Source organism: Poecilia reticulata, chromosome 18, assembly GCF_904066995.2.
Source record: "Poecilia reticulata chromosome 18, P_reticulata-male-v2, whole genome shotgun sequence".
Classification (NCBI taxonomy): domain Eukaryota; kingdom Metazoa; phylum Chordata; class Actinopteri; order Cyprinodontiformes; family Poeciliidae; genus Poecilia; species Poecilia reticulata.
Window position 1 is genome coordinate 1056492 of NC_088847.1, and position 26639 is coordinate 1083130.

General features: G+C 37.3%; 1 protein-coding gene and 1 long non-coding RNA gene across 2 annotated transcripts in view; one reads left to right on the plus strand and one right to left on the minus strand.

The window, feature by feature from the left end:
* Positions 1-683: 683 nt before the first annotated feature.
* On the minus strand, positions 684-2522 carry LOC145548531 (uncharacterized). The gene is made up of 2 exons (XR_014084540.1): positions 2162-2522; positions 684-1705 (listed from the first exon to the last, which is right to left on the minus strand). It is a non-coding gene; the product is annotated as an uncharacterized LOC145548531 (long non-coding RNA).
* A 1181-nt stretch (positions 2523-3703) lies between these two features.
* The window catches only part of aco1 (aconitase 1, soluble), a 72756-nt gene continuing 49820 nt past the window's right edge, over positions 3704-26639 (plus strand). Inside the window, exons 1-9 of the mRNA XM_008434831.2 lie at positions 3704-3814; positions 4715-4847; positions 4934-5102; positions 23768-23905; positions 24002-24071; positions 24149-24332; positions 25829-25968; positions 26058-26229; positions 26419-26519. Of these exons, the coding sequence (XP_008433053.1) occupies positions 4739-4847; positions 4934-5102; positions 23768-23905; positions 24002-24071; positions 24149-24332; positions 25829-25968; positions 26058-26229; positions 26419-26519 (1083 nt within the window). The 5' untranslated portion in view covers positions 3704-3814; positions 4715-4738. The remainder of the gene's footprint in view (positions 3815-4714; positions 4848-4933; positions 5103-23767; positions 23906-24001; positions 24072-24148; positions 24333-25828; positions 25969-26057; positions 26230-26418; positions 26520-26639) is intronic.

Here is a 26639-nt window from a genome sequence, read left to right on the forward strand (position 1 = left end):
AACAAAATGAAAGGTTCTTCATTTATGTTGACTTTTCAACATACTTAAGGATTTAGTCTAATGTTCACACATAGGCCTGTCGGAATAATCAATAAATCAATTAATCGGATGATAAATTAAAACAAAGTCAATCATTTCCATTGGCATGATTTACCGTTTCTCTTTTTTTCTCTTTACCAAAAACTGGATGATAATAAAAGTCTTCAGTTTGGTTCTTTGGTCTCGGTTAGACCTTATTTTGAAAAACAATTTTGTTTAAAAAGACTTAAAAATTAGTTTCATTTATTCTTAAATGTTAATTAGAATGTACAGTCTAATGACCTTTGAGAATGTGTTGTTGAATTATTATTTCTTCATTACCATTATATAACTTAAAATGGCCTCAAAAGAACTATATTATCGTTTGTTGAGAACTTTGGAACAACTTATCATGTTTCATGGTGACAGACCTGTTCACACATCCTCCAGAATCTTCAGATTAAACTGTGTTTGTGTCTGGACCCCATTTCATTGACCCTTAAACTAATATATACCTCGTCTGCAAACCAGAACTAATCTACAAGTTGACTAATGTAGATGGTAAAATATATTCAGATGGTTTAGATTTTCACAAGCAGTAATTTTTTTTCTCAATTGATATTTTGACACAATTGACAGCTAATAAACACATACTTAAGAAAATAAATATTTTATGCATTTATTTAAAGCACCACTGCAAAAATAGCCTTCACAGCAAAACATTTAATGCAAAACATTTGATCAACATAAAAAGAAAAATTTCTACATACATTGTGATGATTCAAGTAATTTTCAGGTTCAGTAATGTTCTGTCAGTCAGGTCTGTCGGTGCATCAGCTGATCAGGAAAATCAACATAAGTTTTCTAACACTAACTGTCTATTTGTACTTTTCTCTGCATCTTCAGCCAATCAGCAGCTGAGATTCTGGGAGGTTCAACACCAAAAGCTGAAGCTTCAAACTGAGCCGTCAACTGAACCAAGACGCCTTTCAAACTACAGTAGTTGACCTGCTGTGTTGGTAGATGTTATGGTGTCTCCTCAATCTGTACAGACTGACCTTGGTCTTCTTTGAATACACAGCTTTATGGTGTTTTCTTTTAATTGATTATAGTCAATATTTGAACATCCATGTAAGTTTTAAGACATTTCATTGTTAACTTTAGGTAGCTGTGAATCCACCCATGTGAACTTATTTTGTTAAAGATTCAACACATTTGTTGCAATCTTAAATATTTAATATGTCCTTTATGTGCAGTGAAATGAACATTAAAGTTAATTCAGGAAACACTTTTATCATCTTTCTACAGTATAAATTGAATAATGCCTTTATTAATATATTTGTGACATCAAACTCTAACTCCAGTTCATAAGGGTCGGTGTCCTCCAATCTTTAGATGTCTCTTCTTCAACACACCTGAGTCAAATCATGAGGTCAGAGGTCATTAGCACGACTCTGGAGAACTTGACTGTCCTAAGCTACCATTTAATTCAGGCGTGCTGGACCAGGAAGTATCTAAATGTTGCAGGACACCAGACATCGATGCCTAGATCTGAGGATCCTGTTAGCGGATCAGTGTGTTCCTGCAGCAGCTCCATCGGATCAGAAGGTAGATGAGATCTGAAAGATCCTGATCCTCCAGTAGGTCAAATAACACCAGAACCAATTCATCAGTCAGCCATTTTGTCCTGTGTAGAGATAAATATAAAATGTTATTTATACACATAGAAACTCAATAAACTAGAATTGAAAGGCCATTTATTTCATTTAATTTTATTCACTTAGTGAATAAAGTAAAAGGCAAATCAGAATATCTCACAAACTATATATACAAATATCAGTCAGACTTAGGAATGTGATTGGAACCTTTTGGGCAAAACAAACTAAGAACAACACAGAGATAATTTTTTATGGATTAAAGACTCAAACTGTGCTGAGTGTGACAGTAAAAATACACGGACTCAGCTCCCAACAGCTAACGTAACATAGCTGACATAAACTTTAGCTCCCGCTAACAGAAACATATGAGGAGGGCAGAGTATCAAAATACCAGACATATAAAACGTAATTCTGAAATCATTTATAATTACTCCATGTCTCATTATAACCGGAGAGCAAAGCCTGCAGGTTTAGCTCCTACTTACTTCAGAGGACAGACCACCGGGACGCTCCGTCTTGCTTCTGGGTTTGCCTGGCTATTTTTCCGGCCAGCGAACCATTCCGCCACCCAGTGGTCGCTTTTCAGACCACCTAGTCTCCTGTACCGCTCAAAAATGCACAATATGTCTAGAAATAATTTTAGGATATTATAAGGAAGTGCTGAGATATTCCGTTTTCCAGCGAACTAACGTATTTGCCACTTCGGTACAAGCACAGTGAGAAACATCAGAAGATAAAAACACTAGACTCTGAGAAAAACTCAGAAGTCCCAGCTTTTACTAGCATGTAAACGCACCATCTACACACAAATCTGGGAGCTTCCCCGAAGCGTAAAATGAGTCTCAAAAATAGTTGTGCACTCATAGCTGGGTCTGTGTGTAAATGCAGTTTTGTGTGTGTGCACCAGGTGATCTGTGTGTACTTTTTCAACATGTATGTGTAACTGGGTCTATATTAATAGTTTTATATTTCCACAAAATGTGTTCTTTTATGTATTTGTCTGCTTCTACTTGACTGTTGCTGTGTTCCTGTGTACTATAAGGGGTTTGGTCCTCCAACTCCGCCTTATTTTCTTCTTCTTTTGTTCAGGGTCCTCCAGGACTATTATAAATATTAAGTTATTAATTTCCTCTCCCTTTTTGTTATTCGTTCCACTGGGGAGAGGCAAGTTTTATAATCTATTGTAATCCTTTCATTTATATTGTTCAAATGTTTATTTTTCCTTCTGTATTAATGATAAGTGTTTGGATGTCTTCATTTGAGTTGCTATTACACCTTTATATCATTTGATGCATGCTAACTATTATTTTGTATAAATCGGGTTGGAGAACTGGAGCACATGCTAGGTGCTAATGCTAATATCTCCCGATTGACAGATTAAATAAATGGAGACCCTCCAAATCCAGACTTGATGTCTTGTGGTTTGTTTGATCACCACACAACGCAGAAATCCACCGGTCACATATGGACGTAGGAGAAGGTTTATTTTATTTTTAAGTTTTACAAATCGAGTATTACACACATAGATATTTTTGCACACACAAATCATTTTACACACACACAAATCTTTTTACGCACGCACAGATATTTTGAGACTATTTTCACTCCACAGTTTTCCTCCTCACCTGTACAATTTGCATCTCTGTTATTGAAGCTGGTTACTATCAGGTGTAATTCTGACTTCTGAGAGTACAGTTAGAATTCGGGAAAAAAGATCAATCAGATTAATCATATAGTTTTATTCAGCAGCCCTTCCGTAGTAAAAGATATGCTGGAACAACTTTTTTCTTTTTCTTCTTGAAATTTATTGGCGGTTGGCAAAAAACGTTAGGTGAGGATTACCGCCACCAACCGATAAGAAGCGTGGACCACATGACACAAAACACAACTATATCCTATTATACAACATACATTGTTTCAAATGATCAAATATAGTCTGATATCCTCGCCATTTTTTTATTCCACGATGTTTTTTACATTGTTAAAAAAAAAACATTACATTCAGCACTGCGTATTGAAAATGCTTTGATTATGAAAAAGTCCAACCGGAAGTTGAGCCAACCACTGCGGAACAACAGAGCTGTCACAGTGGAGTCCGTGGGTTTTGTTTTGGGTTGTCGCCTCTGCTACAGATTGAAGTAAGTAGTTTATACCTATCAACAACTATTAACTAAAGGGTTAACTATGTTCAGGAGACATGTCGTAAGTTACTTTCATTACTAATGTGGTCATTGCATTTGATTTGTAACTAAGTTAGCTTACATTGCCTTTCCAATACCAATTTATGCTCATTGTGAAGCAAAAAATACCATTTGCAGCGATGTCTGTGTGATTAATACTTTCGTTCCATATTCTTAGACCAACAGTGTTTGGCAACAATGTCCTACTAAGAAGCTTAGCTAATGCTAAGTGACGCAAGAGGCTCAGTGGAATAAGTGCTGGAAGCATAAATGAAAGTCCCATAATGGAGCTGAGTAGAGCTGGAATCACGACTTTCTAGGAAATAACAGCGTTAATGTAATAACATATTAATTCTAGTGAATACTAGACCAATACTAAGCAACTGCCTGTCACTGTTAGAGCATTTATTTGTATTAGTTTATGTTGTGGTGTGTGTCACCGAGTAAGTATGCAGACATTGAGGGTGTGCAGCTGCTGCCCTTTTTGCCTCCTATCAGTTGAACTCTGCCACATCAAAACTTCTATCCAGGAAATCATGTGGCAGAACCTGTGATTTGAATCTCCATTCCTTTCCCACTGCTTGTAAAAAAAATAGATGACTTGTTTCATATTTACCTGTGCTCTTTTCTCCTTGACAATTTCACAGATTGGTAAAAAATTTGGGTTATGTAAGGTTTTTCAGCTGAGAGTTCATTGGCCACTTGTTTCACCTGTGTATGCACTGCAGTGTTGGCTAATCCATTTACTCTGTGAGGAAGTTTACATACTCGGTCTGTGGATTAACCCACCGCACACTGCTCTTTCTCTACACGTGCAGTGTTTTTAAGAGTCTTATGATCATTTCTCTGTTCATTTAGCTTACTACATACACAAAGAAGAGGATGCTTGCTGCAGGAAACAATCCTTTCCAACATATAGTGGAGCCTCTTAGCCCCGAGGTACCAGGCCAGAGGTTTTTCAATCTTCTTAAACTCGGAGATCCCAGATATGGTAACAACAAAATGAATCTTGGCTGAAACCGGTTCTAATCATCAGATGTCATGAGTGTTTGTTGCCACTATTTATCTGCTCCTCAGACAGGCTGCCGTTCTCTGTCCGGGTCCTGTTGGAATCAGCCATCAGAAACTGTGACGAGTTTCTAGTGAAGAGCTTAGATGTGGAAAACATCCTAAACTGGCAGCAAACCCAGACTCAAAGTGTGGAGGTACCGTTCAGGCCGGCCCGTGTCATCCTCCAAGACTTCACGTAGGTTCTTTCACTTTTACTTTTACCACCAGTTATAGCTCTATTGGGGGGAAGATTGCATGTCTTCTATGCAAGCAGAGCTCGATGAGCATTCAACCTTATAAATAAGTTTTACCTTCTGAGTGAATAAATAATGTACTTCATTCAGTTGAAAACACAAATTAAAATTATCTTGTCATAATCACAACCATGCTAGACTTTTAACAATTTATTCAACGTCTCTTTTTCAGAGGGGGAAAAGATTAATATATAACTGCAGTGTTTTTTAACTAATATTGGGTTCACAAGTTTGAATCTCTAGGTCTCACATTGCAGGGATGTTAGACCTAGAGATTCTTAATGTTGTAGTCTGCAGCTTGACAAAAGGGGGAAAATGATGCTGACACTTGGTAACTGCTGATACCTTTGTTCTGACATAACTGCTGTTGAAAAATATTACAAACATTTTAAATTTTAAATCATTTTAATGTGTCCAATAACTAATACTTATCATGTTGTGCATAACAAGTATGCACAACATACTTGTTATGCACTACAAGTGCATAACACAGATAACCTTAGCTGTTATCCGTGTCAAATCCAAGCTCTTCTTTAGTTGTTGGACAAATTTTTGAACCTTTCTTCTGTTCTTCAACATTCTGTTCTTTGTTGAAAGAAGATGTAAACCATTCCACCATTATAAAACTGTAAAAATCTGTGCTGTAATAAAAAAGAGTACAGGGTTTTCCCTAGAAAACTTGCTAAGCAGTGCACCAGTGGCCCACTGTGTTTTTTATTTAAAAAATTTACGTTGACAGGAAAGGTAAAATATTACTAGGTAATTATGTTACTCGAAGACACTGTCAATTATGTTACTTGAACCCAATAGAGTTCTTAAAAACAATAAATGAAAAATATATAATTAAAATAAATATCAATTATTTGCACTTCTTTTAAATCCAAATTAAGTCAGCAGTTAGTGCATCTAAAAACACTATGTAATGCTGATCACATTTACAACTGGCCCAAGGCATAAATGAACTAAGCAACTGCTTAAGGCTCCGCCCCCTCACCCCCCCACTCAGCCTTGAAGGGCCCCTTAAATGGACCTTACCACAGGAGGCGCGTTTCATTGGCTAATGTCCATTTCACGTCACACCGCAGCTACCACGTGCGTGACCGTCTCACAAACACAAGCTACAGTAGTAAACTCATGCTAATGTACATTGTGGACTGGCAGACCGGCAGAAAGTTTTTGCTTCAGGACTCGAAAAAGAATGGTTCTCCACTGTCAGTGGGGTATCTGTACAGGCGATGTCAGGTATCCTGATCGTATTTGTGGAACTAAAATTCACAGATTTCCAAAACCTGAAACGAATGCCTTGCTTGGATCAAAGCTTGTGCACGACCGCATTTGCAGCTCAACCGTCGTAGGATCAATAAGAACAAAGTGTCTGCTGGTGTAAGTATTATTACTTTGCTTTCTTTGTGTTTAGTGAATGAAAAAAAGAAAGTCAATAATAAACACATCCATTATGAAAACCTTTTAGCCAAGTACAGCTTAATGGCAGTACCGATACAACTTCTACACCTTGAAGCCTGTCTGTTACACAGTTTTACGTTAGCTGAACAGATCAATATGCAATGTGTACCGTATCTGACATACATTAAAGATTTTATTTTACCTGAAAAGGCTTTTTACTAAACTGTAATCGTGTTAGCCACGCTAGCACTGAGTACCGTGTATCAGGCCTAGGCACATTAAAACATTTGCCAACAGAAATCAGTGATTTCAAAAGTAACCCTCAAAACCATGAATGCCCGACTTACCCAGTCTTGCAAGAACAACAGGCATCAGTGATCTTGTCCACAGCAATAGTTATGCTGAGGGTGTGAGGATCTGCTGTTTTCCTCATCGACTGGTAGCATTTAGCTGTGACTCGCACAATGTTGGAGGCATCGCGTGGCTAAAACATCTTGATGTCGTCCAAAAAAGATGACATGAACTTGTTGGTTCCCTTGTCCATTGTTGTGCCTGATATTTTTTGAAAATCCGGCAGAAATGCTAAACTAATTGACTCAGAAATACTCTGCAGAGAGTCAGTCGAAATGAAAGACACCATGTTTACACTTAGAAACTAAGCTCCGCGAGGCTTTGTTTGTGAGACATGCAGCCACATGGGGTTTTCGAGGGGCGTTTCTGGGCGGAGCTTGGTAAGTTCCATGCTGTCATTTTAACAGAGACCACAGATATAGAAATTTAATATTTGTTTGCTGAGATTAAAAATGCTGTTACATTTTATTTGTGATTTCAGAAAATAATTATTTTAGATTATTTTAGTTTATTAGTAATATCAGAAATTGTGGAGTACGCACAATTTAGATCAACATTATACTTCCTAGATAACTTTATTGCAGAGAGACTCGTACTGCTACAGCCCAAAGAAGGAATTAGAATTAGAAATAGAATTACAACGAACTTAGAATCCAGAAATACAGGAACAGTCACTATTTAGTTACTTTTTATACTACTACTTATTAGAAACTGTTTCTACTCACTTTTAACCCAGAAAGGGACTTAGAACAAGGTTAGAATTTAGCTATTCATCTTTAGGTTATCAGTTATTTAGAAACAGTGGAGCACTCACTTTTAACCCAAAATTAATTAGATTAGTCACTCTTTAGCTTATTTTTTCAGAAACTGTAGAGTTCTCACTATTTAGATGCAGAGACCCGAAGCCCATAGACACTTTTGGATCGAGTCTACTTTTTAGACTCCTGTTCTTCCAACCCAGAAATCGAATTAAACCAGAGGATACTTAGCAACCCTGAACATGAGCACTTAGTTTACATACTTTAGATCAGGGGTCTCAAACTCAATTTACCCGGGGCTGTTGGATGCAGAGTCTGGGTGAGGCTGGGCCTCATAAAGGATTCCACAAAAACATTTTAAAAATATCCTCAAATGTCATCAACATTTAATTACTTCTCCAATACATGAACTGCAGGTTTTGGCTTTGACAAAGACATGATGAGGGTGTGACAAAATTTAGGGTGCGTTCACACTGCAGCCTGAAGTGACCCAAATCAGAGTTTTTGTCAAATCGGATTTCACACAGCCCCACATATGCAACCTGTATGTGTTCTGCAGTCTGAACGGGAAAACGACCTGAAAGTGTTCTGCATGTGCAGTAGAGGGCGCAATAGCGTCAGCATCCTCAGTGTTCTGCCAACCGCCATAAAAAGAAGAAGTAGTGCTCAGTGTTTGCGGAAGTAAACATGGAGGCTAACGGTGGAGCTTAGCTTACATATTTGAAGTTGTTGTCCAACCGGAGCAGCATATTAACAACTTAATCCTTATTATAGTCCGTCTTGGTTGTTGCTTTTCTTCCCACTTGCGCGTACCAGGAAGCAGAATTTGTTGAGTATCAGTGACGTTCAGTTCGGATGAATGCAGCCTGGACGTTAGGTTGCATTGGAGCGAGGCGCCAAGATGGCGTTAGCGTAAGACGTCCTACGCCGTGCTCTCAGTACAAGAACTCTTGCTTTGCAATTTCCTGTGTGTACAAGCGCTCAGTTAAGAACCTTTCTACTTTGTAAGATTATCTTACTCTCAGGAAGATGCCTAAAATAGCCCAAAAAAGAACCAGTGACCACAACAAGTTGGATAAGACCTGCACTGTTACTTCGGAAAAAGACCATGACTATGTCGGCACGGCTCTTGGCGGTCATCAACCCGAGGCTGACGAAGAAGATTTTCCGCCGCTCCCGGTTACCCCAAGTAAGCCTCCTGTTGCCAAGAAGCCTTTTCCAAATGTTTCACGGACAACTGGCAACTCAAGCCCTGATGATGCTATTGCTATGCTTGCTAGCTTGATCAATACAAGAAGTGATGCTTTAGAAACAAAGCTGGGAAATATGCTTGAAGAAATTAAAAGATATCAATAAGAAAATCAACTCAGTGCAAAAACGTGTGGAGCGCAATGAAAAAGATCCAACATCCTGCTTAATCTGGGTCACTGAGATGGAGCGCTATGGCCGGCGTTGGAACCTCAGACTTCATGAGTCTGAGGTTCATGAAGTCTGAACCTCAGACTTCATGAATAGCAGTGAAGGACATTCAAACTGCTCAACAAGAAGATCGAGTGACACAACGAGTAATCACATTAAAGCAGAAAAATGAGAGACTTAAATACAGGGATAAAGTGAAAGAGCCAACTGAAGTAAAACGACTTCTGAGAGAATGGCCTCATCTTTACCTGGACAAAGATGGAGTTTTACGACGAAAGACAAAAACTAGAAATCAACTTGTAGTTCCTGCTAAGCTCAAGGCATTGTTTTATCAGCAACTCCATGAAGAAATGGGTCATTTAGGAGCGGACAGAATGATCTCATTGGCTAGAGAGAGGTTCTTTTGGCCAAAAATGCGAGAAGAGATCAAACATTATGTTACAAGAGTCTGCCGCTGCTTGAAACAAAAGAAACCCAACTGAAAAACTAAAGCCCCACTACTAACTATTTCAACCTCTGCACCTTTTGAACTGATCTCGATTGATTATCTGTATCTAGAGAGAAGCAAAGGTGGAGTAGAGTATATTCTTGTAATAGTAGATCAGTTTACTAAGTTTGCACAGGCTTATGCAACATCTAACAAGTCTGTAAAGACAGCTGCACGTAAAATCTTTGATGACTTTATTCTGCGATTCAGATACCCCGCGTGAATTCATCATGATCAGGGAAGGGAATTCGAGAATGAGTTGTTCAGAAAGTTGCAGAGTCACAGTGGGATACAACATTCAAGGACAACACCTTACCATCCCCAGTCTAACCCAGCTGAACGTTTTAACAGAACTTTATTAAGCATGCTCAGAACACTGGAAGACACAGAAACCTAACTGGAAAGACTATTTGAACAAAGTAGTACATGCATACAACTTAACAGTGCATGAGTCAACTGGCTTTTCACCTTTTTTTTCTGTTATTTGGAAAAGAGCCAATCCTACCTATTGACCTATTGTTTCCAAAAGAGCAAAAGCCGTCACAGTCTCATCAAGACTATGCAGACAAATGGCAAAGGTCAATGCAGGAAGCTTACAGCATTGCACAAGAAAACATGAGAAAAGCAAGTAAAAGAGGACAAAAGTATTACAACAGAAAAGCCTGGAGTTCAGAACTTCAACCTGGAGACCATGTTCTTGTCCAAAACCTATCTGAAAGAGGAGGACCTGGAAAAATACGTGCTTACTGGGAAAACAAAACGCATGTTGTAAAAGAAAGAAGAGGGCACGACAGTCCAGTTTATGTAGTGACACCATTAGATGGTGAAGGGAGGGAAAGAATCCTTCATAGGAATGTCTTACTACCCTGTCCTTATCTTATTGATGGACAAGACACTAAAGAACCAAAAGAAAAACACAACCAAAAAAGACAAGTAAACAAACAAACAAACAAACACGCCAAACCAAAGACCAAGTTCATGAGGACTCTGACAGCTGTAGTGAGGATGAGTATTCTGTGTGGATTGCCCATCAAAGCCAGACTACCAGCCCCAATCCACATGCCCCAGTCTTTCAGTCCAGATCAAGTCAACCTGCAGAAGAAACACAAACTAGGAGACTTGTACAAAGACAAAATCAGTTTCAGGCTGAGAATGATTCTGCTGACGTCAGTAATCAAGTGGACAAGAGACATGAGGAAGAAGACATGCAGAACCAAGACACAAGTCAGAACCCGGACATGGATCCTGAGGATCAAGCACTTGAACTTGAAATGACTGAGGAAGACATCAACGCTTCTTCGGGGGGTGAGGTGGAGCAGGAGCGACGTTCCTCAAGAACATGTCAACCAAAATCCATCTTTACATATGATGAGTTAGGGAAACCTAGTTTCATATCTTGGAAGAAATAGGAATAGTATTTTGAACCATATCTAGTTCCAGTTATAGCTAAAGTTAATTGAAAATGTTTTATTATCCATTTAATATAAATATTCAGTTACAAGTAAGAGTCATTTTGCAGAAATGTATTTCTAGTGACTAAAGCTACACTTAAAAGTTATTGATGCATTTACAGAAGGAAGTGAGTGTTTTATAAGATAACACAAAAGTAGTCTGTAAGAGGTTAAAACCCTTCTAGACTGGACGTGTCGGCGCCGACACCTCTAAATTTACAGTATCGTAATTCCGCCACACGTAGCGCTATCTGAAAAATTCCAACGGTTTCTAAAAGGGCAGACGTTGCACTTTCCAGCAAGTATTGGGTTAATATGGAAACTTCGCAGCTGCAGAGAGCGTAATTAATCGGGGGGCACTCGTTTAATAGACGGTCTATTGCGAAAATAACTTGCTGGATATTGAAAGTTCCGGTTCTTATGGATACATGGGTAAGTATATCATCTCACAGAACATTTAAAGAACTACTTACGATTAAAATAAGGAAGATTTATTTAGGCAGACACTCGAAAATCCGGCGCAACAGGGTTAATAGGTATATTCATTATATTGGGCAAGCATTTATTTGATTTAGCATTTAGTTAGAACAATTCGATTGGTTTATGGCTAAATATGTGCTCAAACTATTTTATTTTTTTTATTTCATAAATTTCTGTCATGATGATCGGATTCAGTAAACAAGGAAACTGTGACTGTTAACATTCTACCTACCCCCCTTACAGACCATAAAGTTATTGAAATAATTATCAAAAAACACTCTTGTAATTCTCCTTCATACTGGAAAATAAACAATTCTTTATTAAATCGCGATGAGGTCACTATAAAGATAAAAGAAATATTACAATTCTTCTGGCATAAAGCTTAAACTGATCATCTTTATGGTCTTAACTGGGAACTTTTAAAATTTGAATCTGGTAAATTTCTAAGAAAGTTTGGTAGTAACAGAGCTGAGGAAACAAAAATTATATCAAGAATATTTGAACTCACCCTTTAATTTAAATTATTCTGAACAACAAGAATTAACAGACTTACAAATTAAATTAGATAATTTTTACATTAATAAGACTAAGGGAGCTTTTATTAGATCAAGAAGAAAATGGTTAGAAGAGGGAGAACAAAACACTCATTACTTTTTTAACTTAGAAAAACATAATTTAGTCAATAACTCTGTTACCAGACTAAAGATTAACAACGCTGTTACAGATAACCTTGATGATATCGTAGTTCCTTTATCGTTCCAACTTCTGTCAAACTTCAGTTGATGCCCTGATGATCAATTTAACAGTTAACCAAATTTCTAATAGTGAACAGGAACGATGTGATGAGCCAGTCTCTTTGCAAGAGATGATGGATCATCTCACATCTCAAAACCAACAAATCCCCTGCAATCGATGGGCTGAGTGCTGAATTTTACAAACATTTTTTGTTCGACCTTGCTCCCTTTTGCAGATTTTTAATGAAAGTATAGAAAAGGGTTTGCTCCCTGCAACCCTCACTCAGGGTTTAACCACTTTAATACCAAAACCAAAGAAAGATCCTTTACTTTTAGATAATTGGCGTCCCATTTGTCTTCTTAACAATGATTACAAAATATTTGCATTAGTTGTTGCTAAAAGATTAAAATCCGTCCTTCATTCTATTATTGATGAAACTCAATCTGGTTTTATGAAAATAGGCATATATCAAATAATATAAGATTTGTTTTGGATATTTTAGATTATCCTGATCTTATTCATGATAATGGCTTTATTTATTTTTTTAGACTTTTATAAAGCATTTGATACGGTCGAACATGAGTTTATTTTTCAAAGTCTAGATAAGTTTGGTTTTGGGAAACTCTTTACTTCTATCATTAAAACCTTGTACCAAAACAGTAACAGCCCCATCAAACTAAGAAATGGCTCCTCTCCTAGATTCAGCCTCTGCAGAGGAATCAGACAGGGCCGTCCCGTCCCGTCTCCCCCATCTGTTCCTGTTGGTGGCTCAGATTCTGGCCGAACATATTGAAACTGGTTCTTTAAAAGGGATCACTATTGCTGATAAAGTGGTTACTTTAACACAACTGGCAGATGATGCTACTTCATTTTTAAAGGATGAGAGCCAAATCTCTTTAGCTTTTAAGGAAATTGCTACTTTCTCCAAAGCCTCTGCTCTTTCTCTTAACCTTAAAAAATGTGAAATAATGGCCATAAAGGACGACTCCATAGCTTCAATTGAAGGCATACCAGTTAAAAATGAGGTTGTTTATTTAGGAATAAATATCACAAAGGATCAAAACAAAAGAAGCTCTCTGAACTTTGACCCGTTAATTCAAAAGACTAAAAAAAGACTGAATCAGTGGTTAGTTAGAGATCTCTCTCTGCGCGGTCGTATTCTGCTTACGAAGGCTGAACTCCTCTCTAGACTCATTTATGCTGCACAGTCGTTAGACATTGACAATAAAAGTGAGAAAGAAATTGACAAACTGTTATTTAATTTTGTGTGGAAGAATAAGACTCACTATATTAAAAAATCTACTCTAATGTATGAAAACGGAGGGCTTAATTGTTTATCTTTCTCTATTTTGACTAATACTTTTTAAATAAATTGGATCCGTCAATTTTTTAATTCTCCAGCGTCTTTTTGGAATTTTATACCTTCCCATATTTTTTCTAAATTTGGTGGTCTGAATTTCTTTTTAGTTTGTAATTTTGATACAGCGAAACTCCCAACAAAACTCTCCAACTTTCACCGGCAGGCCTTTTTTATCATGGTTGCTCATCTACAAACACAGCTTCTCTCCTCACCAGTATTTCATTTGGAATAATGACGTCCTATATAAGAAGAAAACTATATTTTTTGATTCCTGGTTTACTCATAACATTATTCTGGTTGACCAATTGTTTAACAGTGATGGCTTGTTATTGAGTTATGAAGAATTTCTCTCCAAGTTTAATTTTCCTGTCTCTCCTGGAGAATATGCAAAAGTTTTTGGTGCCATTTCTACAAAAATCTGTATGTTATTCAAGCAGAAGCCGAGAGTCGGTTATCATTCTCCCATTTTAACTCCCATTCATTCTCCTGTTGGCAAAACATGTCTTAAACTTCTTCCTCATAACAATAATAAATCGATTAGATCCCTGTTTCAGAGGGAAGTGACCTCTGCTCCTGTAGTTGTACCATATTGGAATCGTTTTCATATTAATTTATCCTGGAAATTGACCTGGCTGCTCCCAAATCACTTTTTTCTCACTAACAAGGTAAAAGAAGTGTCTTTTAAACTGATGCACCGAATCTACCCCGTTAAAGTCTATCTACAGAAGTTCAACTCTAACATTGATGTAAACTGTTCCTTCTGTGACATTTGCTCAGAATCAGTCACTCATTTGTTCTGGTTGTGTTCTTACTCTAAAGTATTTTGGCAACATTTTTGTAACTTTGTTGACTCAAAAATATCAGCAGGTTTTCAATTATATTGGAAAAATATCTTGTTTGGATTTCAACAAAATAAAAAAATTTATTTGAAAAGTTTCTTTATCAATTTATTACTTCTTAAGGCTAAATTTCACCTACATAAATGTACATTTTTGAGGAAAAAAACAGACTTTTCAGCTTTTCAGTTTTTTTGATTGAACTTAAACATTACATATTTACAATTCAACCTTCAACTACTCAAAAAGCAAAAACAACAATATGGACTTGCAATCAACTTGGAATTTTGGATTATTTCTTATGTTAATTCACTGTGACATCTGGCACATATACCACAATTTGTACTATTTTCTTTGTGCAAGATTACTTTGACTATAATTTTCTTGTCACTGTTGTACTTTATGTTCCCCCTGGCAATTATATTTGTTTTGTTTTTGTTTGTTTTTTCTAATATGTACACAGCACAGTTGTATATTGTTGTTTACAAGAAATAAAGTAAAAAAAACAATAACAAAAAAACCGTCAGGTCGCATTTGAATCGGATACGTATCGGATATGGTCGCATTCGAAAAGAATCCGACCTGTGTTGTTCACTGTCGCATTACGTAAAAAAAAGTTGTAATTGGGTCACTTTAGGCTGCATTCCACTTGGCGTCGCTCTTGTTCTACGTTTTATAGAAGTCTTTAGCCAGCTAACAACGCATGGAGAACGTCTCGACGCATGACGTCATTACCGCTTCTACTTGTCACAACAGTGCGGCGGATGAGGAGCAATCCACCATCATCCACCACACTGTTGCAAGCGTTGTGTACATGAAGTCGGTGTAGCTTGTGAGAAATTCTGTTCCCCTGTGAAAATCTGTTCCCCCTGTGTCGGGAGCGCGCATTGCAGCCAGAGAAGTGGATCCGGCGGATCTGACCATTTTCACGACGCTTCTGATCAGTTTTTTGGTACAAACTACTCATATAATCATGTCAATGTATTAACTTTCAGTTTAATCGGCAGCTATCAAAATAAAAATACATACATAAATAAACGAGGTCTTGTGTGGAGGTTTTTTTACGCTGTTTTGTATTATTTTAAACGCAAAGTGAATCGATCTTTTTTCAGCTTTTGTCTCATAAGCCTGACAAATAAAAGTCAGTCAACAAACACAGAAAAAAGCAAACACGTTGTGTGCATTTATAATTTTCATTTCTGATAAAGGAGGAGGGAAGCTGGCCGACAGCAGGGCACAAAAATAAAGACTTCCTGAAAAGATCAGAGTATAAACTTTTTGGTAAATCCTGTTCTAATGTAAAATATGGCAGATTACTGGATTAAGGAAATGTATAGTATATTGATATCACACATAATTTTTGAGAATTTGGAAACGGTTGCTTTTTATTTCCCAAAGTTATGGGGAGAGAAGAAGAAAGAATGGATATTTCAGCTGCCTGATATAATCTGTTCCCCCTCTATGAAATGGAGAAAAAATAATTTACCCACAAAGTTTTTTACTGTGTTCATTCCTCTTATCAACAACAAATGCTGTGATTTTTATAACATTTCTCTTTTTTTGCCAAAGTTAGGATGGGGGAACAAAATATTTTAACCGCCTGATAAAATCTGTTCCCCCTCTATAAAATAGAAACAAATTAATTTACCTGCAAAGTCTTTTACTGTGTTAATCCCCGTTATGATCAACAAGAAATGCTTCAAGTTTGAAAACATTTGCTCTTTTTTTGACAAAGTTAGGATGGGGGAACAAAATATTTTTAACTGCCTGATAAAATCTGTTCCCCCCCTTAAAATGGAAACAGATTAATTTACCTGCAACGTCTTTTACTGTGTTAATTCCTCTTATCAACAAGAAATCCTGTGATTTTCATAACATTTGCCCTTTTTTAACAAAGTTAGGATAGGGGAACAAAATATTGTTGCTCTTTCTGCCACCTGAAATAATATGTTCCCCCTACATAAAATGGACATGTATAGTGAATTATTTTCTTTGTTACCTAAAATTTGAAGCTGTTTATTTCAGTTTGCAGAAAAAACTCCTAGCAAAAGAGGTTGTGGATTTTCCTGTTTCCACTGCAGCGTCTACAGCATGAGGTTGGACATTGCTGTGAGACTTATTCTTAACAGTGGTGATTATAACATTAATATTCTTATTTTGAGTGTTGATGAAATTTTTTATCATGACTATAATTTGCAGTGGTGGGAAGTAACTAAGTACAAGTACTTCGTTACTGTACTTAAGTACAATTTTCGTGTATCTGTACTTTACTTAAGTAGATTTAATAATGGAGACTTTATACTTTTACTCCACTACATTTTACAGTAAGTATCTATACTTTCTACTTCACTACATTTCTACAAACGTGTCGCGTTACTCGTTACATCCAAGTCTCGTTGCTCTTTTTTTCTGTTAAAATGTGAAGTTCACGGATTTAAGGTGGCGCCGTAAAATCCAAGCAATAACGTGACTTAGTGTCTGTTGTCACCCATCGGCTCCACCTTTACTCGCACGCGGAGCTCCAGACATGCGCAGTGGTTTCCTCTGAGCGTCAGTAATATAATAGTACGGAAGCGCTGCATAAATCATAAGATATGGCGACATGTAAAATCAGCAGCGCTTCGCTTTCACAGACGGTGGCACTTCGTCCAATTTTTAACATCACTTGGAAGGAAAGCTTAAAGAAAGGTAAGATCTGTGGACGTGATGCTAGCAAAGCCAGCTGTATTTACTGAAACACATGTTGCATCTGCGATGAAAAAAAGTTGTCATTTATGCGCTGAATTACTGTGTGGAGGTGTTGACTGAGGTGTTGCATATATGGGACAACGCTGTGACCAAAGTGCAATATAGTAATATGACATTCATGGATGATCCGATTCTTTTGGACGGATCTTGACCAAGTCCTATAGTGCTGAAGCCTCAGTGAGAGCCGTTCTTTGATCTTGTAATGCTCTGCGTACACTGCAGTAGCTATTTTATTTCATTAAAATATCTTTATATTTAATTGGCGAATAAATAAAACAAGAACGTAAGAACACAGAGCATGCTCATTGCTCTTTGTTTTCATCACCTGTCATGGTGGCAGACGTTGCAGCAGGAGGGAGGATGAGAACAGTCACGGTGCTCCTCCTGCTTGGTTACTTCTTGCTTATTGGGCCTTGGACAGTGTTCATAGTTGAGCGTTGTTAATTGCTATGTTTAATGGTGCAATTTCTGACATTGGCAATATGGGCAACCGCCCAGGGTGTTATTTTTTTAGGAATGGCAGGAGACCTCTGTGTATTGTGGCACAGAGATGAAAGCAAAACAGAATGAAGAAGAGTTTGAATTGATACTGGTTACATTTATTTCAGCTCTAAGTATTTCATATCTAGGTGGGAAAGTAAATCTTTCAGATCAATTTGAGAAGCAGTTTTGATAGGTGCACTTAATTTTATTGTCATGTAGCATGGGGTACTGGTTTTGATTTGGTCTTGGGTTCGGTGGTCTAGACTACAACTCTGCTACGAGGCTCCTTGGTTCCATGTCCTCCTCTGTGAGTTGGATCTCTTTCAAAATAAATGTGTGGCAAAAAAAGTGAAGTTCATGTTATGTTAGGACAGGAGATGAGATGTTTCCATCCCTGAAATTATGATGCATAGAATCACATATCTAAGTCTAAACTATGTTACAGAGTAAACTCAATAAAAACATGCTTTATTTGTGGCTTTGTTCATTAAAATGGCACATTACTGATGTATTAAAATTGAATACAATTGGTACACTTAATGATATTAGTGATTAGGCAATGCATTCAGCAAGTACTTTTACTTTTAATACTTAAGTATTTTTAAAAGCCAATACTTTTTTACTTTTACTTAAGTAGAATGTTAATGTGGTATTTTGACTTTTACTTACGTACATTTTTGTCTGTGTAATCTTTTTGAGTACTTTCTCCACCACTGATAATTTGTATGTTTTGATAAAAATATGTACTTAGCCAAAACTTAATACATCAACATGTGAAAACAGTTATTTAACAAAATTGTTTGTCTATAACTTAATAATTTCATTTCCTGTAGTTATTAAAAGTAGATGCGGTTGAGAGTCAAGAAAACCCCCAACATCCTGCATATGTACATTATTAGAAAAAATTAAAAATGCGACGCTTCAAATCTGGACTAGATTATTCTCTTCTTCAAGAAGACTCTTTATTACCATGTTTGTGATTTGTGAAACCTTTTTCTGATTTGTGAAACTTCACTTAACAGACCACTGCAGAAGATCTTTCCTTCCTTGAGCCATCACCATTTGCAATAACTCTTAAAAGAATTAATGAGTTACACCACATTTAATTTCCCATTGGGATTAATAAAGTGGTTTTAAATTAGAATTGAATTTGAAAAAGACTGCATGGAACAAGTGTGAATGGTAATCTCGTCTTTATTGAAGTCTGACAAATCACATAAAGGTTTCACAAATCCCAAACATGGATTAAAATATTCTGCTATTAGTTGAGAATAATTTAGTCTAGCTTTGAAGAGTCTAGGTGTTGGAGTTTTGGAGTTGGAGCAGCTCTCATGTGACACAGATCCAAAAAACGTCTGAAATTAACTTTCATTGAAGTTTCAATTGTTGTACTTATTAAGTTATAGACAAGCCATCCATCCATCCATTTTCTTTCACCCTTGTGGGGTCGGGAGGGTTGCTGGTGCCTCTCCAGCTAACGTTCCAGGTGAGAGGCGGGGTCACCCTGGACAGGTCGCCAGTCTGTTGCAGGGCAACACAGAGACACACAACCATGCACACACACACTCACACGTAGGTGCAATTTGGAGAGGCCAATTAACCTGACAGTCATGTTTTTGGACTGTGGGAGGAAACCGGAGTACCCGGAGAAAACCCACCATGCACAGGGAGAACATGCAAACTCCATGCAGAAAGACCGGGGCCGGGAATCGAACCCAGAACCTTCGTGCTGCAAGGCTCTACCAACTGCGCCACTGTGCAGCCCTTTATAGACAAGCAATTTTGTTAAATAACTGTTTTCACATGTTGATGTATTAAGTTTTGGCTAAGTACATGACATTGGTTTAGACTAGTACAATTCAATTTTTTACATCACCTATATGTTACGCCACAAAAATTACATAAATGTACCTCCAATGTATGCCCTCTTCGTTTTAGATGTAGCATGGAGGAAGGAACGTTCCTCCATGCCACTTTGCTCTAAACTGCAGGGCTTTTGGAAGGGAGTTTGTGAAACGTTATCAGACATTCATGGCATCACGATTCCAATAGACCCGGAAATTTGTTTATTGGGGAACTTTACAAACTCCAATCTAAAGACAAATAATAAGAAACTTACAGAAGTTCTTCTGGCAGTTGCTAAAAAATGTATTGCAACAAAATGGAAATCAGACGCCCCCCTTCCAATTAAAATATGGTTTTGTGAGATCAAAAGCTGTGTGACCCTAGAAAAAATTACCTATTGGATGTAGAATAGAAGTAAGACTTTTTATAAAATATGGCAACCACTTCTAAGCTATATGCAAAACCTACGCAGCAAATTCAAAAGTGTTAAATGTTTTGGTGTTAGACTTTGTGCAAAAGCAGAGTTAATTTTACTCTAATAGAGTCACATTCTGTTTATGTAACTCTGGGGTGTATATTACTAGTAGTTAAAATCCAGTGTTAAAACAAAGTGTTTCCTTATCAAATCTAGAGGTGTTAAAATAGAATCAATAACTCTTTACTTCTTAACTCTGAACTCCTGCAGCGACTATAGGAGTTAATTCACTGACTCCGCCCCAGAATCACAGATTCCTACCGAAGCGAAGCGACAGAAGCCAAGTCATTTCAGGACTATTTACTTTCCACATGTCTGAGTTATTTTCTGCACTTGGTAAGTTACTTTTTTCTGAGATGGTTTATAACTATTTTGAGTTCAGCTCAACCTGTTCGCCACACGGCTCGGTGTTAGCATATTTAGCTTAGCATGCCGAATGTTAGCGGAGTATAAGTGTTGAAAAAAATCAAGCCGGTGAACATTCAAATTATTGGCTAACTTGAACAGATCCGTAATAATCTGGAGTGTGTTTTTTCATGATATTGAACGTTTACATGCATATTGGTCAGATTTATCAACCTTTCTGATAGATTTTTTTCCTTTGAAAAAATGTAAGAGGCTTTTTCACGTCGAGAGCATTATTCCCACTGTTGTGTCTTCTTATATACGTTTTGCAACATGTTTTAATCCTTTTATTGCCTTTTTGTACATTAGTACCAGTTTGGTTGATGATGAATCGCCAGTCGTCAGCCTAACCTCCCCCTCCCTCACCCTCCATGGATTCTTTGAAGATTCAAGCTCCAAAAATGATTTTGTAAGTATAAATATCTCTGAAACTCTACATTTCTGTAATGGAGGCTTGTTGTTAGAGTTGTAGTAAAAATGTATTCCTTCGTTCCATTTCTCATTGTTATGTTTTTGTTTGTTATGATCCAGAGATCAACACTGGCTGTCCTACTCAGAGACTGAAGACTGTCTGATGCAGTAGAGGAGCATGTTGGTGTCTCTGACCAAACGTCATGAACAGAACAACAACCTGAAGACAATCTGTTAGTGAGTGGACATCTCTTTGGTGGAGTCAGAGATGAACTGTCTCTTATCAACAGAAACATAAAGTGGATCAGAAATGATGGATCTGATTATCAGGTTGGTCTGTTATGTAATGTACATATCTGGTAATCTACCTGTTAAAAGAAAATGTATTCTATCATATCACATGAACTGCATTGCATTGATACAGGCTTTACTTTTTCCACAATTTCATGCATATGGTATTGAAGAAAAATGTATTAAGCATACTGCAGTTTGTATTGCACAGCTGATATGTCAGACCTTTTAATAAGCAATATGTGAATGAAAGCGACATGTGAAACATGCACATTATTCAATGTTGTAATATGTTTTGTAATTATGGTGCACGTTTTGAAATAAATGCATTTGAGAAAATCATTGCCTCTTTATTAAATATTTATTTTCCAAAGAATTTTTAAAAGTTCAAAACAATAAAGTACCTATTTAATATTAATTACAAATAACTCTTAAGAAGTTAAATAAGTACTCTGTGAGAGTTAATATTAAGATCTAACACTGAATTAGTGTTAGTGAATGTTAAATTATTAACTCCAGCAGATTTGTTATTTGACACTTTATAGGAGTTAAGGTACTAACTCTCCAAAAAGAGTTACCTTAACATTTTCTGGTGTGGACCCATATAGACACTTTAAATCAAATCTGACAGTGTTAATCTGGGCCTCCTGGATTTGCTGTGTACCTGCACATTGGATTGATTGATCATCCTGTAATCGAGCTAGACTTGACAGGATCTATGAGCAATACTGATACCATCTGTCTCTCACCCTATCTCTGATTCATATACATTTTTATTTAATCCTTATTGGTTAGCCCTTTTTCCTACCTTGCCCTCCCCCATTCAGCCCTTCTTGTCTTTTTGTTGTGTTATATTATCGTAAATGTAATTTACTTCAGGTATGTCATTGTTTGAATTTTTATTGATACTGAACCAATTTTGTCCTGTCAGTTAATAATTGTGATGTTGTTACTAAAAAATCCCAAATAAAGTGTTCTAAATAAATGCCCTTACATGGGAGACTGGTTCCAATTTTAGTGAAAGATTTCAGAGATCAAACTGCAATAACATGTTAGGAGGCTAAAGCACCGAGACCCCAGCAGTTTGATTGGTGCGTACTCCCGCCTTCTTGCCCTGTTCAATTCATCAACTATAAACCTATCTTTCAGGAACAACTCTGCCCTGCCAGTTATATTCTCAGTGCAGCAGAGATGCTGTAGTCCAGCTTATTTTAAAAAAAAGAAAATAATTTTTTAATTTTATATATAAAAACAAGCAACATGGGTGATGTGGTGGTGCAGGGGCAAAGCACGACCCACGTATTGAAGCTTTAGTCCATGTGGCGGTAGTCGCAGGTTCAATTCCCGGCCTGGCGACATTTGCCGCATGTCTTTCCCCTCTCTGATTACCCTGTTTCCTGTCAAACTACTTTCAAATAAAGGCCACTAGATTCAACAAAACCTTAAAAAAAAAAAAAAAAAACAGGCAACGTGTAGCCTGGCGGGGGGCAAGTAAAGCCTAGCAGTCCACCAGGTTTTACACTGGGTGAAACCCTGGATTATTTTTATTAGAAGTAGTTTGTTGCATTCTTCCATTGTAATATGTCCTAGGGTAACACTTTATTTGAAGGGGGGTGAATAAGACTCATGACGCTTTCATAAACATGACATAACACCTGTCATGAGCATGAATAAGCCTTCATGAATATTTATGACTGTTGTCTTAAAGCGTCATTCGGTAAATTATGACACTTTTAATACAAAGTTGACATTATTCAAATTGTCTTTGTTATGACAACTTGACATTAACCAAGAAATCATTACTGTTTAAACTTTACCTTTAATAACATAAAGTTACCTCATTTCTAAAGTGCAATCAGTAATACTTTTATAACAAATTTATATCAGTATATAAAACTACATTTACACATTTTCCTTCATTGTCTGAAGTTAAACAATGAGAAAAAGGACATGTCAGACATTTAAATTTTAATATTTTCAAAATTAGAAATTTACATGGGGTCCATGTTAATTTTTGGGCTGATGATTATTGTCCATTTAACTTCTTGGCTGATGCCATTAGGTGTGACTTCAGCATTCCTACATAATGTTCTTTCCTCATGATTTGATCTATTTTATGAAGTGCACCAGTCCTGCAGCAAAACAGCCCCACAACATGATGCTACCACTCTTATACTTCATAGGTAGGAAGTATGAGGATGGGTTGATCCCAAGCGTCCTGGTTTTTCCTCCAAATATAGCTATGCTCATTATGGCCAAATATTTTCATCTTAGTATTGTCAAACCACAGGACATGTCTCCAAAAATGAAGAACTTTTCCCTGTGTGTCTTTGCAAACTGCAGTCTGGCTTTTTTCTGTTTATTTTTGGAGTAATGGCTTCCTCCTCAATGAGTGGCCTTTCAGCTCACACTGTCTTACCAGCATCAGCCACATCTTCATAAGCTCTGGCTTTTTCTGGGGTCTAATTGCCTTTATCAGTACCAGCCTGTTCTTGTCCTGTTCAATGAAAGTATAAAACACAAAAGGTTCCATAACAGGTTTTCTCAAATATATAGCTATAAATTATTGTAATTGTCAGGAGACCTGTAAAAAATGTGTTTGTATTTGAAAAGTTTCAAAATTAGTTTTAAGTGCATGTCTGTCTATTGACACTGTGTGTCTTTGCAGTGGTGTTCCTGCTGTGGTAGACTTCGCTGCCATGCGGGATGCAGTGATGAAGTTGGATGGTGACCCAGAAAAGATTAATCCAGTTTGTCCTGCTGACCTCGTTATTGATCACTCCATCCAAGTGGACTTTAACAGGAAGTAAGACATTGCAGTTCTTGCCATCATTGGATCATTCTGTAGATTGTGTGTTATCCTGCTGTTTTATGTCTTGATGGGTCCTGTTTCTTCCTTCAGGTCTGACAGCCTTCAGAAGAACCAGGATTTAGAGTTTGACCGCAATAGAGAAAGATTTCAGTTTTTGAAGGTGTATATTAAAATCAACCTCTTTGTCTATACTGTTTGAAGCAGTTAGATTGTTAACATGATGCCTGTTTTTCCCAGTGGGGGTCCAAAGTCTTCAAGAACATGCGGATCATTCCTCCCGGTTCAGGAATTGTTCACCAGGTCAACCTGGAGTATTTGGCCCGGGTGGTGTTTAATTACGATGGCTTCTTCTACCCAGACAGTCTGGTGGGCACAGACTCCCACACCACCATGATTGATGGGCTGGGTGTTCTTGGCTGGGGTGAGACCATAACGCATACAACCCTTACCTTATTCTAATCTATTTGGTTTGTTTGAACTACAGCTAGGCTTTACATTTTTCCAGAAATCTTGTGACATTGAATTTTCTCCTGTTGGCTTTTAAATTTTTGGAGAATCAGAAAATCGGTTCAGTGGTTTCTTACAGAGCGGCAGCCTCTGTAAGAAAACAGCTACTCTGCTTACAGAGAAAGAAGAGTAATAACTAATGGTAGTTATTGCTGGACTGCCATTATTGCTGGTAGTCCAGCAATAACTACCAGCAATAATGGTAGTTATTACTGGACTTGTGTTAGAGCTGCAGTCCATCTGTAGGTTCCTCTTTATCACTAATTACCTCCGCATTGCTTAAAAATAAACTTTTGTAGTAAAATGTCAGCAGTAACAGTAATATAAGTGGTTACACCAAACTAACTAAAAAGTTAGCTGCGCTGGCCCTAAAGCACAGATCACAAACCTTGAGCAGAGCAGTTTTATGTTGACATCATAATTTACTTGTTCTTTTTTGTATCTTCGATATTTTATTTGTATTTATAGCTTATTTTGTACTGTCCATGTTTTATTTTGTCCCTGTATATTTCTTGTTTGAAATATAAGCTATTGTGGAAAAAAAGAACACGAGGAGAGGAACTATGGAAGCCCTTTTCCGCCATAAAAGAAAAATTAAAAGACCAACAGGAAGTCATAATTTTGTCTTTCAAAGTCATAATTTCGACTTTCAAAGTCATAATTATGAGATTCAAAGTCATAATTTCGACTTTCAAAGTCATAATTATGAGATTTAAAATTTGAAAAGAGATTTGAAATTTGAAAGTCGAAATTATGACTTCGAATCTCTTTATTAGGACTTTGAATCTCAAAATTATGACTTCCTGTCTGTCTTTTATTTTTTCTTTCATGGCAGAAATGAGCTTCCATAGGAATCAGTTTTCACACATTTCAAAATAATAATATGTATAGAAACATCTAACCACTTAAAAAAAAAAAGCAGCCTACCTTTAAAGGGTTGGTGTCCTGCATGTTTCACGTTTTCCTACTGATACCTCCCAGTGACTGGTTCATGTGGTCCCGGAGTGTCCTAGTACAGAAACACCAGTGATGCTAACTCTGGCCTTAAAATCAGGTTGACATCAGGTCAACTATCCAGAAATAAATAGATAGATAGATAGATAGATAGATAGATAGATAGATAGATAGATAGATAGATAGATAGATAGATAGATAGATAGATAGATAGATAGATAGATAGATAGATAGATAGATAGATAGATAGATAGATAGATAGATAGATAGATAGATAGTGTGCATTCATAGCATGTCATCCTTAACCCTTGTGCATGCGAGGACTGAGGCAAACATAGAGGTCTATGGAAAATGATACAGATTTTACGTATGTGGGGTCAGTTGGACCCCATTTCAACATACAAGTTTTAAAGGTACTGATTAGCTGTTGAATTAAAGTCAGCCTTTGCTGTTCAGGTGTTGGGGGCATTGAAGCAGAAGCTGTGATGCTGGGGCAGCCAATAAGCATGGTGCTTCCTGAGGTGGTGGGATACAAACTGCATGGGACACCAGACAAGCTCATCACCTCCACTGACATCGTCCTCACTGTGACTAAGGTAATTAGTCAGAGGTTATCTGCAGAAATGACAACAAAATGGTCCAGTGTCCCTGACATTTCGTACTCCTCCACTTCTTGGACCTGAAGCACCTCCGTCAGGTGGGCGTTGTGGGGAAATTTGTGGAGTTTTTCGGCCCGGGTGTGGCCCAGCTATCCATTGCTGACAGAGCCACCATTGCTAATATGTGTCCGGAGTACGGAGCCACAGCGGCTTTTTTCCCAGTGGATGACATCAGTATGAAGTACCTGGAGCAGACTGGTGAGTGTCCAGCTGTGTGAACTAGAGTTTTCTTATTTCTGGAGACTTTTAAGATTGCTAGAATTAACTCAACAGAAAATAGTATGTGATTTTCAGCAGTTGCTGCTCTTTATGCTCTGTAAGTTTGAAGCTGTGGATATTGGACGTTTTACCTCATTCATCAAAAGTGATGATAGTGTCTTGTTTTAGGACGGGAACCAGAAACTCTGGCCTACATTACCAAGTACCTGAAGGCAGCAGGCATGTTCAGAGACTACAATAATATTGCCCAGGATCCAGATTTCACTCATGTAATTAAGCTCATCTTTGTCAAAACATTGAGACTAATCTTGCATAATTTGTTTGAAAACTGAAGAAGAAAAAAAAAAGTATGTTTGGGATTTAAAATCAGAGAGTCAATTTGAATCATT